General features: G+C 35.1%; 1 protein-coding gene across 3 annotated transcripts; it reads right to left on the bottom strand.

Annotated features, from left to right (window-relative positions):
• Positions 1-14,396: 14,396 nt before the first annotated feature.
• Positions 14,397-18,930, bottom strand: LOC132282373 (transcription factor bHLH87). Of its 3 annotated transcripts, none has more exons than XM_059784031.1 (2): positions 18,842-18,930; positions 14,397-16,811 (listed from the first exon to the last, which is right to left on the bottom strand). In XM_059784031.1, exon 2 carries the CDS (start codon positions 16,308-16,310, stop codon positions 14,940-14,942), a length of 1,371 nt encoding a protein of 456 aa, XP_059640014.1. In that variant the 5' UTR covers positions 16,311-16,811; positions 18,842-18,930; the 3' UTR covers positions 14,397-14,939. The 3 variants fall into 3 exon arrangements, with proteins under 3 accessions (XP_059640014.1, XP_059640012.1, XP_059640013.1); XM_059784029.1 differs by lacking the exon at positions 18,842-18,930 and adding an exon at positions 17,016-17,940; XM_059784030.1 differs by lacking the exon at positions 18,842-18,930 and having other exon boundaries at positions 14,397-16,377; positions 16,594-17,940.
• Between the last annotated feature and the right edge of the window lie 2,231 nt (positions 18,931-21,161).

A 21,161-nucleotide genomic window follows, 5' to 3' on the forward strand; every position in this document is an offset into this window, starting at 1 on the left:
AATGGAGCTCACTTGCACCGTGAGGAACACTTTTTTAGGGCTTGGACCCTTGCTCTTCCTCTTTTGTGTGCAAAGATCCTTCAAGAATTTTGCATAAGGTGGGATTTGCTTAATGGCAACCAAAAGAGGAAGATTGATGTTGACTTGCTTAAAAACTTCCATCATGTCATGTGTTTTCCCTTCTTGCCTCCCTAAAGGTGAAGTTTCTTTTAAAGCATAAGGAAATGGAGCTTTTGGCTCACAAGACTTTATAATTTGAGAAGATGATGGAGAAGATTGAGAATTCCGGTTAGGAACAGTTTCATTCAAGGAAGTAGGAGTGAGATTAGGAATTGGATGGGTGACAACTTTAGGTTGCACCGATTCACTATCTTCCTTTGGTAATTCAACCCTAATATCCACTTGCTTGCCACTTCTCAAAGTAGTGATGGCTTGCGCTTGAGCTTGGGAAGAACACCCCGATGTAGGGTTTGCTTCCACACAAAATTGGGCCTTTGGATTCCTCTTGGGTTGACTAGGTAATTTTCCAACCTCTCTTGCATTCAATGCATTAGCTATGGTCCCGATTTGGGATTCAAGCTTTGAAATTGATTGAGAATGGGAATGCAACAAGTTGGTATTCATTTCTAAGCTATCTAAAGCTACCAAAACCTTATCTTCAAATGTTGAATTGCTAGAGAATGCATGAGGATAATGAGTGTCAACTTGGGAGTCATACATTTAAGGATGTGCAAAGTGGTTCATTCTTTGGTGAAGAGAAGAAGAAACAATTTCTTGGGACCCTCCATTCCTCTTATGAGGTGAAATGTATTTGCTTTGAAAATTTTTGATTGGGTAAGGACTGGGACTCTCATTCCACTTTGGAACATATGCACTTGAATAAGGTCGAGCAAATGTAGCATTGACTTGTTCAAAATGTTTATTAAACACATGTCCATGGGGACAATTGGAAGTAGTATGTAGAACACTTGAACATGTCATGCAAGGCTCACAAGATTGAGAAAAATGATGAAGAGGGAATGAATTGGTAGCCGGTCTTTGAATTAACAAGAATTGATCAAGTTTTTGAGAAAGAGTTTTAACTTTGGCTACAATTTCCCTTGAACTTTCAATTTGGCAAACTTTTTCACTTTCCTCCCTAGAATGATGATCGAACCGAGAAATGTAATGTTTGTGCAAAGAATTATCACTCATTTTCTCAAAGAGGTGCCAAATGTCGTCTTCATGTTTCCCAAAATATGAGCCTCCACATGAGGTATCAACAATATCCTTTTACATATCGGATAGGCTTTCATAGAAGTATTAGAGCACTTGCCATTTTGGAATGCCATGATGTGGACACTTTCTTAGCAAGTCATTCAATCTCTCCCACGCCTCATGCAACAACTCTCCTTCCCTTTGAGAAAATTCTCTAATTGAAGCACACATTACATTGGTCAAACTTACGGGGTAAATTTTTTTAAAAAACTCATTTTGCATTTGCGCCCAAGATGTGATTGAATTTACCCTTAAAGTATTGAACCAATGCTTTGCTTTGTTTTTAAGTGTGAAAGGGAAGAGAAGTAGTTTAAGAACTTCCTCCAGGACATTCATATACCTCACGGTGGAACATAGTTTAAGAAATTCATTAAGATGCCTATATGGTTCCTCTTCATCTAAGCCATAAAAGAGTGGACACATTTGAATGGTCTCGGGCTTGATTTCATATTGATTAGCCTCAAAATTAGGCAACACGATGCAAGTAGGTGTATGGTATGCATGAAGATTATAATGATCACGAAAAACCATTGGAGGAATTGGAGCTTAGACTCCGGGGCCATGTTGATTAAGTGGTGGGCTTTGCATAAAACGTGGGTCTAAGTAGCCACGATTACCCTCTAGATTTTCCATGTGAATGCCTAGCATGAATGGTATGGCGAGGTTTACACAAGACTACAAATGACACACAAATCACCACAAAACAAGCAAGCACTCCCCTTTTGCAACAAATCAACCATCAACAAACTTCCTCCACATACATTGTACCCACACTCCCATGCTTGAACAACATGCAAAGAAAAGTAAATTGCCTCCACGCGGGCTCATGATCTATCTAAGAATTTAAAAACTTGCCTCCACGCGGGCCGACGATTTAACTAAGGGATTGAGTAAAGAAAATCTCACAAAGGTCCTTTAGCACTTCAACTCCAAATTTAAAGCTTCGCTTAGCAATTTTTTAAATTTTTAGCATTTGTCCTTTCTTTGCTTAACTTATTTGCTTGAATGTTCCTTTGCTTGCCTTCTTGCTCAATGCTCCTTGTCAAATATGAACAAACACAATAAGTAACCAAAAGAAAAATGAAATAAGTAAAGACTCGATCAAAAAAGTACTAATTCCTAATTGATTCCACAACTGCGACGTTGCCTAATCCCCGGCAATAGCGTAAAAAACTATGGTCATCGTCCTACCATAAGCTTAAGAGTGTGCAATTTAGGCAAGGGTCAAGTTTTACATTTGTAAAAGCCACTACTACCTTTCACTATAAATATAGCTAGGGCGAGTAGGGATCATCCTAAGGGATTGGAGTCGAAGTTGATTGTGGAATCGCTATTAGGGTTAGTAGGTCGAGTGATCAAACAATTGGTTGGTAGGTTGATTAAAGAGTAAAAAAATTAAACTAAGTAATTAAATGCAATGGAGATTAAGTAAGAGAGAGAGAAGAGTCTTAGGGTTTAGAGATCACCACCAAGCAATGCATTTCTATATTATTGGCAAGTGATTAATGAGGGCAATTAAGATGTTGCAATATTGGTGTGTATGTATTTGGTTGATTCAACAAGCAAGGATGACTAATTAAGTATACATTGTCTAACCAACATGTGAAAAGCACAATATATCTAGCAATTAAGTATATATTGTCTAAATAGTATGTGAAAAGCACAACATATCTAGCAAATCATTGGTCCTTTTTCATTAGGCTTACAATCCAAATACAACACAAGATTAGAGACATATACTACTTGTATTCAGAAGTATGGAGTATCAAACAACTAGCATGGATTGTCTTCCCATCTAATATTATACTACCACTAAACTACAATTAAGCCATTGAAATTAAACTAATTTAGCTAAGAAGGAAACACAATCCATCAAGATGTGAGCATGAACCATCTAGAGAATCACAAGAACATTCCTTTAAGCACTATGTTTTGACAACCTCTAAATTTATGACATCAATACACATACACATGCATCAACAACACAAAATCTAGAAATAAGCACATGAACATCTATTCTAACATACATAGACATATGGATAGAATGAAATGATCAATTGGAAGCATTAAACCACATAAATCATTGATTAAACAAGATCTATATATATCAAAGTGTCAAAACATTAATTACAATACTAATCCCTCAATAATACACAAGATTAAGATATAGAAAGCATGCTTGGGGCTAACTCTAGCCCCAAGAGGATGTCTAGCCACTCATGGTGAAGATACTCCAACCCTCAAGGGCTAACTCCATGGAAGATGTTTGCTCCTTGTTGATGAAGATCTCTAATGGTGTCTCTAGCCTTCTTCTTCCTCTAAACTTCCTCTCCAAGAGATGATATCAAAAAAATGTTTATCCCCCTTTGAAAAAGCAATCTTTATCCTTATATAGGTAGGTCAAAATGACACACCAAATGAGCTAGGGTCGTGCACACAATATTCCCTAATGATTGGATAAAGGACAACTTTCAATAGGATAGAATTTTAACTTTTTTGCACTAGAGGAAGTTCGATCGATCGAAAGTAACTGAGATCGATCGAAAGTAAGTGAGATCGATCGAACTTAGGCTGGATCGATCCAACTGGCTGAGCTTTTTGGAAAAAGACAAATCCGAAATATTTATAGGAGATATTTATGGGAAAAGGACAAAAGTGGTTGGTGGGTGGTACAGCTATGGATAGTATCAATCATTTGGATAAGGATAAAGGTGTTCGATCGATCAAAGAATGATATTGGATCGATCGAACTTTTGGACTTAAGTGCTTTGGGTCAAGGCTTGGATCTATCTTGAAGTGCTAAGATCGATCAATGTTCAATCGATCGAACCTTGGACTTGGATTGATCGAACTTGCTGTTTTGCTTCATTTTGCTTCTTTCTTCCTCCACTTTGTTCCTTTCTTTGTTCAATCCCAGAATTACTTCAATTAAGCTCTTATTTGGCTGAGTTAGCTTATTTTCGAGATAAGCGCCTGAAAATGGAAATAATACGAAATCAATCTAAAACGGTAAAGTAAGATAGATAAAGGTACTAGAATGCCTAAGCTTAAGGGGTTTAAATACGCACTTTTCAGTGTTCATCAGACATTGTTCTTTCCAGAAAAGAAATTCTCCTTTGAAATCAACCTTACCAGATTATTTCACAATTTCCTTTTATAGTTTTGTAGGTAATCATCCAACCTCAAAACAGATCCTTTAAACATAACTTAAAAGCAACATATGTTTGCCTAAGCAAATACCAATGGCTTAACCCTTATCCTCTTTATACACGGATTATAAACTGTCTAACTTGGCTTTATAAAGCGAATTAGAACGTCACAACATAATACTAATGCTCTCCTGTATGTGATCCAAAATCATTCGTTTCATTTTGATAAAAACTCCATCAGATCCCCAAACTCCAGAAGAGTACTTTTTTTATCTACCTCTTTTAGAGATGATAAGGAAGCTTAACTATTTGTATATTGATCAACCCCAATTCTATAATATCATTCACTATACTACCAGTAAATAAGATCACCCTCATGCGATCATTTATCTTCAAGATTTAGTATCCTCTTTCTTGGATACGTTAAAATCTCCTCCATTAGGATCCTCTTCGGACTCCTATTCCTCGCGTGTCTCCTTTTTGAGATCACCTGAAGTCGTGTTGGCCCTAATATGCGGTGACCTATCACGTACACCTACATCCTTCCTTGGCTTATACTTTTAAAGTAAAGCCACTCAACATTCGATCTCAAATTCTGCCTTCTGGCAAATAAATCGATAACGTACTCCTTTATTCGTTTGGGTCTTTATTGCTTTCGCCTTGAACCCAATCCTCCTCCTAATACCAACCATTCTATAACTACAAAATCTAATTGACATCAGTTCCTCCTAACGAACCGAAAATAGAGTACAACGAATCCTAATAAGTTTTAAGAGACGCAAAGCGGAAGTCACATAACGAAAAACACTCCTAAGGACACTTAAACTTGGAGTTCTCTAATACCAACCATGATACCCCTAGATTTCTGAATGCGGGTTGGCCAGGCCCATGCCCGAATACCCAAGGATATCAAAAACAAATCGGCAATAATCAAACACAGAATACAAGAGGATAAATAAGAATAAATAAAAATGCTGAAAAAAAAAACTAAAAGAATAATCCAATAAAAAAAATCCTTAATAAATTTTCATTAATAATAAAATCATTCTGATACAATTACTCCTCCATTAATATAATTCGGGAATCCGTACTGTGTGGACCCCTAAAAAAATCCAAAATAGAATAAGTGATAGCAATAACTATCTATATTAGAAAACTGAAACGTAAAAGAAACTCCTATATAGAAAAATCTGGAAGAGTAAAGTAGACTGATCCCTACTCAGCACGAACAACGTCTACTCCTGATGAACACCTAAAAAATAATGGTGGGTCAGACCCACAAACAAGTTCTACTCTACTACAGTCAAAGCAGAGATTCAATACACGTATATATCCTAGTCAATCCAACAATAAATAGTAGTCCGTATATATATATAAATACACACTAAAGGAACATCACTAGACTATAAGGTTGCCTCAACCTGAATAGTAGACAACATGCAAAACGCACATATAGTGGGCATGAGTACCTAAACATACCAGGGCACATAACTCCACTATATCTAGCTACACATCCCTGGCGACATACGCGCCCTAACCACTGATCCTGAAACTCAAACTCATATCATGGCACCAAAAGTATATATATATAATCCAGTCACCATCTTATCCAGTATAAATTAATCCTCTACAAGAAATCCTCTATAAGTCATTCAACTTGTTCAGCTAACCTTACTTGAATATAAGTACGACTTAACGTTTTAGTTAATCTATTCCCTTATACAAAATAGGTAGGACTTAACTGATAAGTTAATCTATCCCTAGAATGCCACCGTCCCATACCGGTGCATTAAACAACACCATCCAACAATTGATGTACCAATTAAGAAAATGCATCAAACAAATTCAGAAATAACCATGATAATATGATATCAAGTTATTACAAAATATGAATAACTTATTATTTATTTAAGCTTCCTATATCATATATCCTACACAAACCGAATCTTATACATAATGATATATTAATATACCATCGAATAAGCATTCTCCATATCCAATTCATCCTACACATTTAATCTCAATTGCTATAACAATATAAAAGATTAAATCCATTCGTTTGTTTAACTATTCATACTACAAGAACAAATATAAACCAAATTCATAAACCTATGTTCTAATCCAATTAAACATGCATAATTATTAAATTTTATATGATTAAAAATCCTGAAATCTCCTATGCATGTATAGAAACACAAATCAAAGGGAGAGAGATAGAAGAAGAACTTACCTTAAACTTTCGGATCGAAAGTTAAACCTCTTCTTCCTTGATCTTCTCTCTAAAGGATTTTCTCATCATTCCTTCCTCTTCCTCCTTCTCTCTCTAACTCTTTCTCTCTAAAATAAAATCATGTACTATATTTTTTAAGCTTTCTACAGACTTATATTTATGTATATATAGGCTAAAAAAAATGAACCCTAATCCTAATTTCATTCCAAGTCAACTTAATAAAGAAAATAAAATTTTAAAATATAAAAAGGTAACGTAAAATATGTTACGTATATAATTTATATATCCTTATTAAATAAATAAATTATATACATCCCCATTATTTATTAGCGGATTATCTAATAATACTTAAGTTACCATAATATTATAAGGTAACCTAAAACATGATACGTATAAAATATACGTATATCTTTATTATATAAATATATAAAATATATACATCAGATTAAATACTAACACTAAAGTTTCCATAAAAGTAATTAATACATTACTTTCATTTTATATATGTATACACATATATATCTATATATATACATTTACAACTATCCATGGGTAATTATCTATAACCATCAAACCTCCTATCCAAGTAATCTATGTGACCTAATTGGTTGGCCAATTACTACTAACCATAACCATAAAATAAAATAAAATAAAACATTTAATCAATTAATCAAAACACCATTTAAGCACATAGTCTAATTAAATAAATAACACATAGACAAATACAAATAACACATAGACACATAATCCAAATAATAGACACATAATCTAAATAATCAAGTAACACTTAATTTAATTACACATAAGCAATTAGTCAAATAATCAATTAAATAATTAAAAATACATTTAAAACAAATAAATAAATACTGAGACTATCCTTTTAAAATTAGGGATATTACATTTGGTAACTCCTCAGTGACACGAGAGAAGGGTTGGCTACTGTCCCTGACCCTTGGTACCCCCGCGACATCATTTGGGGCCCAGCTAGCTCAACCACGCTAGGGTGATTTCCCTAATTCCCTCTAGATTATATTAATACCGCAGCCCTTTGGTGACTCTGCGGCGACCGGGGTTTCTCAAAAATTGTTTTATCAAAATTCTCCCCCAAATCCTTTCTTTCATCCTTTTCAAATCATTTTACCCTTTTTCATGTTCAATGCTTTGAATGCATATCACATGCCTTTTGTAATGCTATGAGAATGGGGAAATTAATATTAGACAATTAGAATGCTTCCTTATAACAATTTCTAACAAATTAATAAGCATCATAGGCATGAAAATTTGACACTTAAGCATGTTCTTCATACAAGTCAATTAATACACATAATCATGTTATTCATACACAACATATACATCATTTAAAAGGCAATCAACTCAAATTAAACATGTTTGATAATAATTATTGAAGAACAACTCACGAAGGAATAAGAAATTGGGAATTAGAGACCCCTACCTCAAGACAAACAACAACCCCCAAATTTGCCCTAGAACTCAAATTTCCTAGAGTGCACTAAACAAGGAATTGTTCTGATCAATTCGTAAATCTCGCTGTGATCTTCAATTTGGCGCAGACGGCATCAAAAATCTCTCAAAGATGAGAAAGAAATCAAGGTTTAAAGCCTTGATGAAAAAGGAAAAAGAAAAAGAAATTAGGAGGGTGAGAGAGACCAGCGGGAGAGGAAGAGAAAAATGGAGACAAAAAATGTGGTCTCATGACCACTTAAAGTGGTAGTGGGTCCCACCTAGAAAAATAATTTCTTTTCCCTTTATTTTCGTTTTCATTTTACACCCCCTCCCCCCCCCCCCCCCCACACACACACACATATATATACATTTTATTCACAATCACATAAAACACATTAAATAAAATAAATATGATGCAAATGGATCCAACTAAAATTCCCGTACACAACAATTCCTGTAACGGGTCCCGTGTGGGACTGTCCGGCCCGAAATATTGAAAAATGCCAAAATGACCACCCTTGCATTTTAAAGAGTCCTGAACTCAATGAAATACCCCAAAAAACTCCCGGATGCAACCGGCACACTCCACAATGTCCAGTACGCAAGATGTGAAAAGACGAAAATGCCCATTGCATTAACAAAATTTTAGGAAAATGAAAAATGGCGAAAAATGGAAACATCATAGAACCATACCATCCCTAAACGACGACGCTACCCGCGATCTGCAGGCGATCTGCCGAACCAAACCGCTGCACCGTCCATAGTCGTCGCCGGATCTTCTTCGCTGTCCATAGCCATCGCCGGATCTGCAGTCCTCAACTACCGAACCGCTGGTATCCATAGCCGTCGCTGCTCTCTAAATGACTACGACGAACTGCCAGTATCCCAGAACCGCCGAACCGCTGTTTTCCATAGACGAACCGTTGTCAGCAATCTGCCGTCGCCAGATCTGAATCTGCCGTCGTGGTGAAGTATTTGTCCATAAAATATTCTTTTTCTTCTACAACATCAACAATATCAGATGCTAGTTTGGATCTATTGTTTTTCATTTATATATATATATATATATATATACAAAAAAAATAAGTGAAAAAAACATTGAATCTGTAGCAGACAAGTCTACTTACAAATGCACTCATTGCAACCAGACTAGTCATACCAAAAGTCGCTGTTTCAAACTTGTGGGATATCCGGAATGGTGGGATCATCACCGTTGGAAGAATAATTCAACGAAGACCTTCACTGCAGCAGTTGTTGAGACAATAGATAATGGTGGTATGGTTTTCAATATTTCTACACCTGTTGCTAATAGAGCATGGATAATTGATTCTGGTGCCACAGATCATATGACATTTGATTCTAGATAGGTCTCACCTCTTAATTCATCCTCACACAAATTTGTTTCTACTATCAATGGGACTTCGACCCTAGTTATTGGGGACGGATCTTTGACACTCACTGATAATCTGCATTTAGATTCTGTTTTAGTTGTTCCATCTTTAGATTCTAATCTTTTGTCAGTTTCCCAAATAACCACAACTTTATCTTTTGGCCTAATTTTTTTTTGCTTGATTTTTTTTGTGTTTAAGGACATCCAAACAAAGTAGACGATTGGTTGTGGTATTAGGCGAGGGAAACTGTATTACTTAGACTTGATGTCCAAAAGTTCCGACAAGCATTAACAGTGGATGGTTCTGAGGGGGAGAAAAAGAAATCTGAAATCTGTCTGTGGCATCGACGTCTGGGGCATGCTTCCTTTAGTTATCTGAAAAAATTATTTCCTAGTTTGTTTTCAAAATTTGATGTTTCTAGTTTTAGCTGTGATATTTGTGAACTAGCAAAGAGCCACCGTGTTTCGTATCCATTATGTTTGCATAAAAGTCCACTTCCTTTTATGATTATACATTCTGATGTTTGGGGTCTGTCCAAAGTCACTACTTTAGGTGGATCCCATTGGTTTGTTACTTATATTGATGACTGTACCAAGATGACCTGGTTGTGCTTGATGAAGTCCAAAGGTGAAGTGAACTTATTGTTCATAAAATGGTTGAAACTCAATACAATACACATGTTCAGGTTCTCCGTAACGACAATGATGGAGAATTTCAGAGTTTTGACCTTCAGCAATATTTGGAAGCACATGGAACTATTCATCAAACCACTTGTTCCAATATACCCGAGTAGAACGGGGTTGCAAAGCGAAAAAATAGACGAATGTTTATCACAATGGATGTTGTCTTCCATGAAGACTCGATGTATTTTCCTTTGCGTTTGAACTTCAGGGGAAGTACCAGAACGAAATTCAAACCCTAGATTATGATTATCACACTTTTGAGGACGGGGATTCTAGTGTTGATGACTCACAAGTTAGACCAACCAATCAGGAATCGGGCGAATTGGATTCAAGTGGTATAAGTTTGGATCACAGTGGTGATAAATGCCCAGATATGGAAAGTATGGCGCCAACCCCATCGTCATCCAAGTTCGAGTCCCTCATAACTGATATATCAAACCAATCAACTGCTGAGGATGTTCCTAATTTAGTGCCTGAGCCACTCAGAAAACAATTACCACCGCATCACACTAGAGGTATTCCTAAACCCACATATGAACCCAAACTTTCTAGTAAAGTTAAGTATCCTATGAGCAATTATGTGTCGAACCATCGTTTGTCAGAATCAAATTTGTCATTTGTAAATCAATTATCTACTGTATCTACTCCTAACAGTGTGTAGGAAGCCTTAGCTGACCCTAGGTGGAAAGCAGCTATGAACGACGAGATGAAATCTTTATAGAAAAATGAAACTTAGGAACTCATTGATCCTCCACCAGAAAAGAAACTAGTTGGATGTCGATGGATTTACACTGTGAAGTATAAAGCCAATGACATAGTTGAAGGCTTTAAAGCAAGATTGGTGGCAAAAGGTTACGCCCAAACCTATGGAATCGATTACACAGATCGAGACGTTCACACCTGTAACCAAAATCAACACAGTTCGAGTTTTATTGTCTTTAGCTGCGAACTTGGATTGGCCATTGCAACAATTCGATGTGAAGAACGTCTATCTGCATGGTGAATTATCTGAAGAAGTCTACATGGATCTCCCACCAGGATGTATGATACCCGAAAAGTATAGTCGGGAGGTCTACAGGTTAAAGAAATCATTATATGCGTTGAAACAATCTCCTAGAGCATGGTTTGGAAGATTCATAAAGTTTATGATAGCCTTTGGCTATCATCAGAGCAATTCAAACCACACGTTATTTCTGAAGAAACAACAGGGTATGATCACTGCACTCATTGTATATGTAGATGACATGGTGGTTACAGGGAATGATCCTGAAGAAATGAAGGCTCTCAAGAAGTACTTGTCCAAAGAATTCGAAATGAAAGATCTAGGTCTTTTGAGATATTTTCTTGGGATCGAAGTATCTCAATCTAATAAAGGAATCTTTCTATCTCAAAGAAAATATGTCTTAGATCTATTACAAAAGACTGGCATGACAACATGAACCAGCTGAGACACCAGTAGAAGAAGGACTGAAGTTATGTGTTGAATCCAACTAAGTACCTATTAATAAAGGAAGATACCAAAGACTTGTAGGGAGATTGATGTATTTACAACACATGAGACCAGATCTGGCTTACACATTGAGCATTGTTAGCTAGTTTATGCATGATTCTGGAGAGCAACATATGAATGCAGTTATGCGCATTTTGAGATATTTGAAATCTGCTCCTGGAAAAAGGAATTTTTTTTATTAAAAATGCTAGTTATCAAAACATAGATGCATATACTGATGCTGACTGGGCTGGAGCTATAGATGATAGGCGATCTACTTCTGGTTACTTTACTTTTGTAGGAGGTAACCTTGTTACATAGAGAAGCAAGAAACAAAATATTGTTGCTCGCTCGAGTGCAGAAGCTAAATTCAGAGGTATGGTGCTTGCACTTTGTGAAACATCATGGCTAAGACTTCTCTTGCGGGATTTGGGTTACCTACCTCGGTAACCTATTCGACTATATTGTGACAATAAAGCAGCATGTGATATTGCCTATAATCCAGTTCAACATGATCGTACAAAACATGTCGAAATAGACAGATTCTCCATTAAGGAGAAGTTGGATGGGAAAATTGTGGAGTTGCCTAAGATTCGATCTGAGGATCAACTAGCCGACATTCTCACCAAAGCAGTCTCAAATCAAGTGTTTTCAAAATTTTTAGACAAGTTGGGCATGTGTAACATCTATACACCAACTTGAGGGGGAGTGTTGAGATTTTGTCTCTTATAGTAGAACCGTATGATTGAATTATTTACCCCCTGATTTAGGGCTAATTGGTAGGTAATTAGTTACCTATTTTAGCTAGATTCTATTCTATAAATTGGATGTAACACCATCAGTGAACATATCGAATATAATTTTAATTCTCGTATTCTTTCTCTGAATTTCAAGATCTCTAATATATATATATATATATATATATATATATATATAACATCTATCTCTAACCTTAAAAGGGAAATTGATTGCTTTAATCGGAAAAATAAGAATTTTCATCATTTACTCATCACTAAAGTTTTTAAAGAATTTTCTTTAGAAAAATCTAAGTGTATATTTTTTAGAGCACATACTTGAACACAAGAGTGATTAGGGTGATATTCTTTAAATTATAAACACAGAATCTTCAGAGTTTACATCAGATTACAAGTTGGTTAGAATTACAGATTTTCAACAAGCTTTCACAAAATTCAGATTTAAAGAAAGAGGAGGTTTCAATCACACTTTGTAGTGATCAAGACATTCGTGGAGTGTCGATTGATCTACCAACTATCCTTCCACAGAGATCAAGAATAAACTTGAAGTCGAGAGCTATTGAATGAGAGAGTTACAAAGCCAAGAGAGTCAGTATTAGTTTTCGGTAAAGCGAAAGGGTGTTAGCCTGAGTCAGAGTCCATTGTACTTTACTTCAACTATAGTGGATCGTTTTGCTCGAAACAACAGTCTCTAAGGTTCTTTCATATACGACTTGTTGATTTCCAACAATCAGGATTTCTTCGCTAAAAACTCGGTATCATCTTTTAAAATCTACTTTACTTTATTTACTTTACAATATTTATTTTTATGACTTTAGAGATTTGATTGATCATATATAATTATGAGTAAATTAATCAATCACAAAAATTGAACAAATTAACGTTCATCACTATTTAATTAAGTAACAAATTCCGTACTACCCTACTGCAATATAGTGAATAGTTATTTTCTATTATTTCTAGAAATAATGTAATACTACCGCAATGGGTAAACTAAACAAATGCACCCTCCTTGTAGCATTAGCCTCCCATCTATATACATTATACATAGCAACTAGCAAGCAAAGCAATTCGAAATGATAATAACCCTAGTTATTGATAAATAGTTATTTTCTATTACTAAAAAAACATGATTATTACAAGTCTGGAAGTACTATAGTTCGCTACCTAGAGTAATCATATATTTTCCTGGATTGGGGTACTAGATAGAAAAGTCGAGAGGTTACATAGCTGTCTTCTTCAACAAGAGAACAAATAGGGTCCATATATATATATATACATGACCACATCTATCGCAACCATAAAGTCAAGTCTTCTACGTGTGAGAGCCAACCAAGTATGAATGCACGTCGTATATAATGATTTTGTGCACACACGCTATATTGTTTGTTTGGAAACATTTAATAATCTGTTGTCACAACTCGAAGGAAAGACGAGAGATCCGGGTGCTTTTCACAACAGAATTTCTAAATTTAGAAATAATCCCAACCCACACGAAAGCCCTCTTTGATCCAATCCCAGGCACTTTTCAATCCTTACACCACAAAGTCAAAAAAAAAAAAAAAAACCAAATGTCAAAATTCATGATCAACCCACATCATCAAGCACAACAGCACACAATCCATATGAACATATTGCACATTGGTTGTCACAAAACTCACTGCTCAATCAGATTCATATGAAGTACTGAACGCTTTGCACGATATCCCTGAAATTTAATCGGAGCAAAGTTCTGAATACCCGATTGGATACCCCTATAACCTAAAAATAACTCATCTGCCCAAAAAGAAGAATGCTAAACATGTGCTTAGCAATAAGGTTTGGGGTGATTTTCAAGGGCACGCTTTGGATTGAATCAAGGAGACAAGGGCACTGACTATGGCACACAGTTGTGAAGAGAATGTCCCTTGCATTGGTTAGCTAACATGCTACATTAAAAATAAATAAAGTAAAAAAAAAAAAAAAAACCATAAAGATCTTCAAGAAATGTGATCAGCTTTAAGTACACAGATCAATGGCATTAAACAACTCGTAAGCAAGATAAAAGTGATAATGACTTTCTAGCCCTTCATCTTAATCATAGGTGTTATAATTACTAGGGCTTTTTCCTATGAAAAAGGTTTTGTAAAGGATGACTATTCTCACCCTTTTCTTTTTGCTACTCCCACTTTATACAATGTTCTCTCATAAAGTCAGTAGACAATTATATAGGGTGGAGGCAGCAAAAACAGTAGTGGATACATGGCAGTGTTCTTGATGGTGGGTGTCATCATTATGATCATAATTAAGAGAAGTTATCAATTACTTGATCACAAGAAGTTGTAATGATGGAGATTATGATATGGGTTGGGGATTTTTAGGCAATAAAATGGGATTTGGATGTTGATCCTTGATGATGAAATGATGATGAGTATGATTATGGATCAAGGGTTAGGGTTTCTTTGTGGGTTTAAAGGAGATGATCAAATATTAATTTTTTTTTTTTTTTTTCTATTTTGGTTAAAAAGAAAAAAGAAAATCTTCAACTCTTAGGGTGTTGGATTGGATTAGGGTTTTGAGGTGGAAATTGGGTTATTTGCATGGGAAATGAGTGGTTGAATGGTAGTGAAGAGAAGGGAAGGTTTGGAGTGGGACAGTTCACTAAATCAAGTTTGTGGCCTAGGGTTTCTAGTGCCTTGACTTGTGACCTGAGGAACTTGAGATAATTTGCAGCCTCATCAAGCATTGATGCTGTGTCCATCTTGCTCCCACCAGGGACCAGCCTCTGCAAAACTCTAATCCTCTCACTTATCTTCTCCCTCCTTTGTCTTGCAGCCACAGTTTGTGGGTCAGTTGATATCTTAACATTCTTCCTCTTGGGCTTCTCCATCACCTCCACACCAAAATTCACAGGCCTAAACACCGCGGCTCGATAAATCATCTCCTTCATGTGTGCTATGGCCTCTGAATCAGGCTCCTCAGCTGAAGACACCGACGAACTCGCCTGTTGAAAATTGATGTTTGATGAATTCGGACACTTCTCCCACTTGGGTTTTTTTGATTTTGGTGGGATATTCTCTGAAATGAGCTTGAACCCACCTTCTGTAGCTGAGGAATCTGATTGAAGAAGATCAAAGTAACCATAGTTTCCACCAGTTTTGAGTTGAATTTCATCATTGCTTCGCTTGATAGCATTAGACGACTTAGGGGCCGTGGATTGGTCCTGACGGATATATTGATGATCAGAAGAAGATTGAGAGACTGTTTCATTGTCTTTAGAGCCATTGCTTATGGACTCTCCTGATGAAACACCATCAACTGAACCAAAGCTCCACAAGTTCTTGCAATCAGACAACATCATAGAAATCCCATCATCTTCAGCTACTGTGTCTGTGTTGCTGTTGGTTGCTGACAATAAGCAATCAAGGGAATCCATGGAGCATGTAGTCCTCGAAACCCCAATTCTCGACTGTCCCGGCATGCCAAAATCAGCCATCAGACTAGTCAGTGGATTCATGGTGTGAGGCCTGATCTCAGCAGAAGTAGTTAGAGCTTGTCCCCAACTCGTGCCGGCTACTGATTTTGCAGGAAATGTATTGGTAGCTACTCCTGTAGCTTCGTGGCACCGCAACAATTTCAAGTTTGAAACAACATTTGTGGAAGCCAGTCCTGGTGCCAGCTGCTGAACCATTTGGCTTACGCTTAGAGAATTCGGATTAACTTGAGATGGCTCGGGTTTTTGGAGCTCTGGGAGTACTGGTTGAAAGAGATGCTCTTCTGGCAGGACCATCTTGCTATAGCAATTTGAGTTGGACACTATGAAGCTTTCTTCAATTTCATGTTGCAGCTGATTGCTCCATAAGGATGATGTGTTGGTCATTAAAGGTGAGCCCTCCCAACCCAAACTATCCATTGATTGATTGAACTTTAAATATGAACAATACTAGGTCTCCAAGCAAGATAAAATGATACTTCACTACCTGACAGGAATATGAATCAAATCAAGAAAAAATGACACACACACAGACACACACATATATATGCATGTATGTATATATAAATCTACTATCTTTAAGCCCATGTCAAATTTGTGACAGAAAGAGGAGAAGTTTCAAAGTAAACGAATTCATCATGCAAGCCATCAAGAAGTTTTATTAATATTGCACCAAATAGAGTATTAAGAGTGTAAGACATACCGATATGTACCGGCCAAATTAATCTCCGGTTAACACCCACCGGAATTATAAATCCGGCGGCGCAGAGCCAAACAGACCAGAAGAATTTTGGGGTTCAGTTCCTTTGTATGCAGATAACAAAACAAAAACTTGGAGCGAATAACCTCAGCTTTTTATCAGCTTCTGTACAATCTGGTACCAGCTGATCTAACCACTATCTTTAATTCATTTCATGAAAACTGTGATCATCAAACAAATACAGCCATTGCTAACGTCAGTTTTAGCAACCACATTTTGTCCACCACTATAATAAAGACAACCCCAAAAAAATTCTAAACTCAAATATGGTATATATACAATTAAAAGACATGAACCATATATATATCTTTCACAATTGAAGACTTTTTACAACAGAGATGATGAAGAAATTCAATTTGCTATACCTTGAGCTGCCAAGCCTGCCATGGAAGATCAAATCTTGATTCTTTGTATATTGTTTGTTGGAAGATATGCTTATATATATATGTATATAAATATAAAGGAAGAGAATAGATGGTCTAACTTGTTATGCAACACAAATACTTGTAGTAGTAGTACTTGAACATGTAATGTATGAGAAAAAAGAGGAACTTATTAAAATATATATATATATATATATATATATATATAGTTTCAACTGTTGAAAAGAGATGCAGCAGTACTAATGGGGTTTTGGAAAAGATAAGGCTTTTAGGTCAGTTTGGTGGGGCTGTAAGAGTATATTTTTGCAGATGGGGAGCATGAGATTTCAGAAGCAATATTTTAATCTGAATTAATAATTTCAATTTGTTATTATTATTACAATATATAATATTATATGTATTTTTGTACATTTTTTTTATTTAAGTGGGGGAAAGCTCTGACCTCCTTTTGGTTGCTCATGCTATTCCATGCGCTCTGGAAAGTTTCAGGAAACTGCAGTGAGAGTGTGAGCATCTTTGGCAGTGTAGCACTCTCTTTCTACAAAGATTTCTATTAATCATAGTTTTAATCATAACCATTACTATTGTTTTTTAACTTTTTAGTTCACTTTTAGCTGCTAAAATAGATTTATATACTTGGTTTCAATTAGCTAGTACTATACCTTAATCATTCCATATCCTCAATCATATGGCCCTAAGTATTAATTGAAAGTGACAGTGGATCCAATTACTTTAACCACCAATTCTTGTATCCATGTAATATGAATCAATTGAAGCTTGAAGGTTCATCATATGCATATGTAATGTAGGATTGATAAAGTTATTTTGGTGTGGGTACATATACCATTAATAGTCTAATTTGAATTTTCTCTTATGCACCTGTCCACTGCATTGGAAAAAAAAAAGGTGATCGAGGTGGACCCACACGTAAAGTGGACCCGCTCTATGTAGGGTAATTTGCACTCTTTGGCATTGGTTCCGACATCTTTCACGCACGAGACGATTCAATACACAAGAGAGGATCCTAGTCGATATTAGAAGTATATTCAAATAAAATCATGGAGGCTAGAGGTGGACCTCATGATAAGTTGTAATACATGACAAAAAATTCGTAGTTTAAAGAGTTCAAATCTTCTACAACTTGATTACATATGCATGCACAGAAGTAAAAGACCAGGCCAATGAAGCACAATAGATCAAGAATTAGCCAGCTGTACGCGGGGCTGTATTGTAATTGACTAATATACCCCTAGGAGGGGCATTTGTCCAGTAGTGATCAGTAATTTTATTGTCTAGACTCCTGAACTAATACCATAGAAGATTAATATAAGTTCAAATAATTTGCTACATGATTATTTTCAACAAATTAACCTCCTATGAACCTATGCTCAAGTACCTCCATTTTATGTAACTAATTAACTGCATTGTTCTTATATATCTATATATATATATATATATACACACACACATTCATATAATTAATATGACATTATAAATAGCTGCAGATATAGATTAAATTTATTATTAGTAACATATAGGCAGTGTGTACTTTGAACACACACATATAGATACATATATATATATATATAGAGAGAGAGAGAGAGAGAGAGAGAGAACAAGTAGTGGGAGGTTTGGAATTTAAAAGATGTTGGCAGGCTAGCCAAAGTTTCAGAAGAGAAGATAGCACAAGCAAGTTGTTCCTAGGATTTTGTCTTTTCACACATATATATATTAGTCTGTCTACAGTTGTTACTGTGTGCGTGCGTGTGTGTGTGTGTGTGAGAGAGAGAGAGGCATCTGAGTCCTACCCACATGCCGCCCATCATTACAGCTGATCAGTGAAATGGGTTGCCATAGCCTTTGCTTCCTTTGTCACCCCTAATAAGAATAAGATCTTCTATCTCTTGTTGTCAACTCTCATGTTTTTCTTCACCATCATATGATCATATCTCCGCAGATAGAGAAAGTATGTGTATATATATATATATATATATATATATATATTAACAACAGATTTCTCAAAACACTACACCTCTACAGAGATAGCTAGAGATCAGAGAAGTTGCATTAGGATATACCCATTTGTACTAAGTATATAGGAGTATATGTACAATACAAATTTAACCATGACAGCGAATGGTGAAGTTAATTTGTTAAGGAAATGCCGGCCACATGAGCCCCCAATTCATAGACCCGTGGTGTACATGTGTGTGGGCGCGTGTGCGTGTGCGTGTGCGTGTGCGAGAGAGAGAGAGAGAGAGAGAGAGAGGTGGGGTTGAAAAACAGCTTGACTCTAAATTTATGATGAAAGAAACAATATTGTCCTTAACATACACAAACAAAATACTTAACCGAAAAAAAAAATTGCACAAAATAAAAAAATAAAATAAAATATACTAATGTAATGGAGTTGAATTTTCATAATCCAGAGAAAAAATAATTACAAAAACAAATGTCTTTCCAAAAAGACTTTACCAGGACCCAAGCACACGGCAGACTAATATTCACTGTATCTTCCATTGAACCGATATTACATGTTGAAGTTTAATATATCATCACGCAAAGAGATAAAAATGAGTCGGTCATCGGTAGTATTTATTCTAATCCTAATTTTGAAGACAAATTTCTTTCCAGGTAGAAAATTGATTTATATGCAGAATAGTTTGGCCTCTTTATTAAAGTAAATTAATTAGGGTCATTGATGATCCCAAGCGGAGGTTCATTTTAGGTGACAGTCTACAATACTATTGAGGTACATTACTTTATTAATTAATTCACTTTCACAACTAGTCCGTCTAAAAATATAATGATTCTTCTACATTTTATATATATATATATATATATATTAGGAGTGTATAAAAAACTGGTTGAACCGATAAATCAAATTAAATTAGACCACAGGTTTGGTTCAATTTTTTTTCACGATTTGATTCAGTTTTGGTTCAAAAAATATGGAACTATTTATAAATGGTTCGATTACGATTTAAGATTCTACATAACCAAACCAAACTGAACTGAACTGTTTTATAAATTGTGTATATATACATTTATATATTTTGTATTATATAAATAATAGAATAATAAAATTAACCTTTTAACCACTCAATTATATATCATAATATGTAATAAAAATTATATCATAATAGAAATTATATTATATATAATATATATTTTTAATTATATATATATTAGATTGACTTACAGAAAAACCTAAAACAATGGAATTGAACTGAACCAAATCGTTTTCTCATGATTTGGTTTGGTTTGGTTCCATTAGTTTTACGATTAGGTTTGATTTCAATTTTAATTTATAGAGCTGTTAGGAATGATTTAGTTTCAAAATATTTTCAAATTGGTTCAATTCGAACGATATATACCCCTAAAAAAACTCATTCAATGTGTTTATATTCTCTCAAATTTTTACTTTCCATTTTGGAGGATGACTCGGAGAAATTTGAGATGGGGCATGGGGTCCATCACAACTGTTGATTTCATGAGAAGAAAAAATATGAAGGAATGAACAATTTTTGTTCGGTAAAAATGATACAAGTAAATAAAAGAGAATAGGAAGGATGGCCGCCATACTTCCTCCTTTACAAATTTTCATCGGAAAAAAAATGGATAGAATAAAGAAAGACAAATGGAATATTATAGAAGTCTTAAATTAAATATTACCTTAAATTATTTAATTTTTAAATTACAGTACTATCCTCTATAAATTACAATATTATAAATTTTATTGGATATAATAGTAAAAATAATTAAAATTTTCTATTCATTCTCTCCCAACGTACATGGTAAATTATGAAATTATTCTCTACTCTTCTATCCAACCGAACAAAAAAAAGGAAATACACAATCATTTCCCTAGTGATGTCTCATCCATCTCTTTTTCTCTCCTTTCCATCCAATTTTTTTCTTTCCTACCAAACAAAGCATTAAGGTTTATAGAATGGTTAAAAAAAATTAATTTAACATTTTAACAATAGTTTTATTTTTTGAGAAGTTATAAAGAAAAGCTACAAAATGATTTATATTTCATATGGTTAATAATTTTATGAAACTGTGATAAAAAGAAAAAATATATTGTAATTCTCTTAAAAAATTTTAAACCCTTTTTGTGAGACA

This window comes from Cornus florida, unplaced genomic scaffold (assembly GCF_030987335.1).
Source record: "Cornus florida cultivar Cherokee Brave unplaced genomic scaffold, ASM3098733v1 CherokeeBrave_3.0.0_Hap2_Chr11, whole genome shotgun sequence".
Taxonomy (NCBI): domain Eukaryota; kingdom Viridiplantae; phylum Streptophyta; class Magnoliopsida; order Cornales; family Cornaceae; genus Cornus; species Cornus florida.

Excerpts from the sequence above, each read along its gene's own strand:
- LOC132282373 (XM_059784031.1), bottom strand. The coding sequence starts at position 16,310 with ATGGATAGTTTGGGTTGGGAGGGCTCACCTTTAATGACCAACACATCA.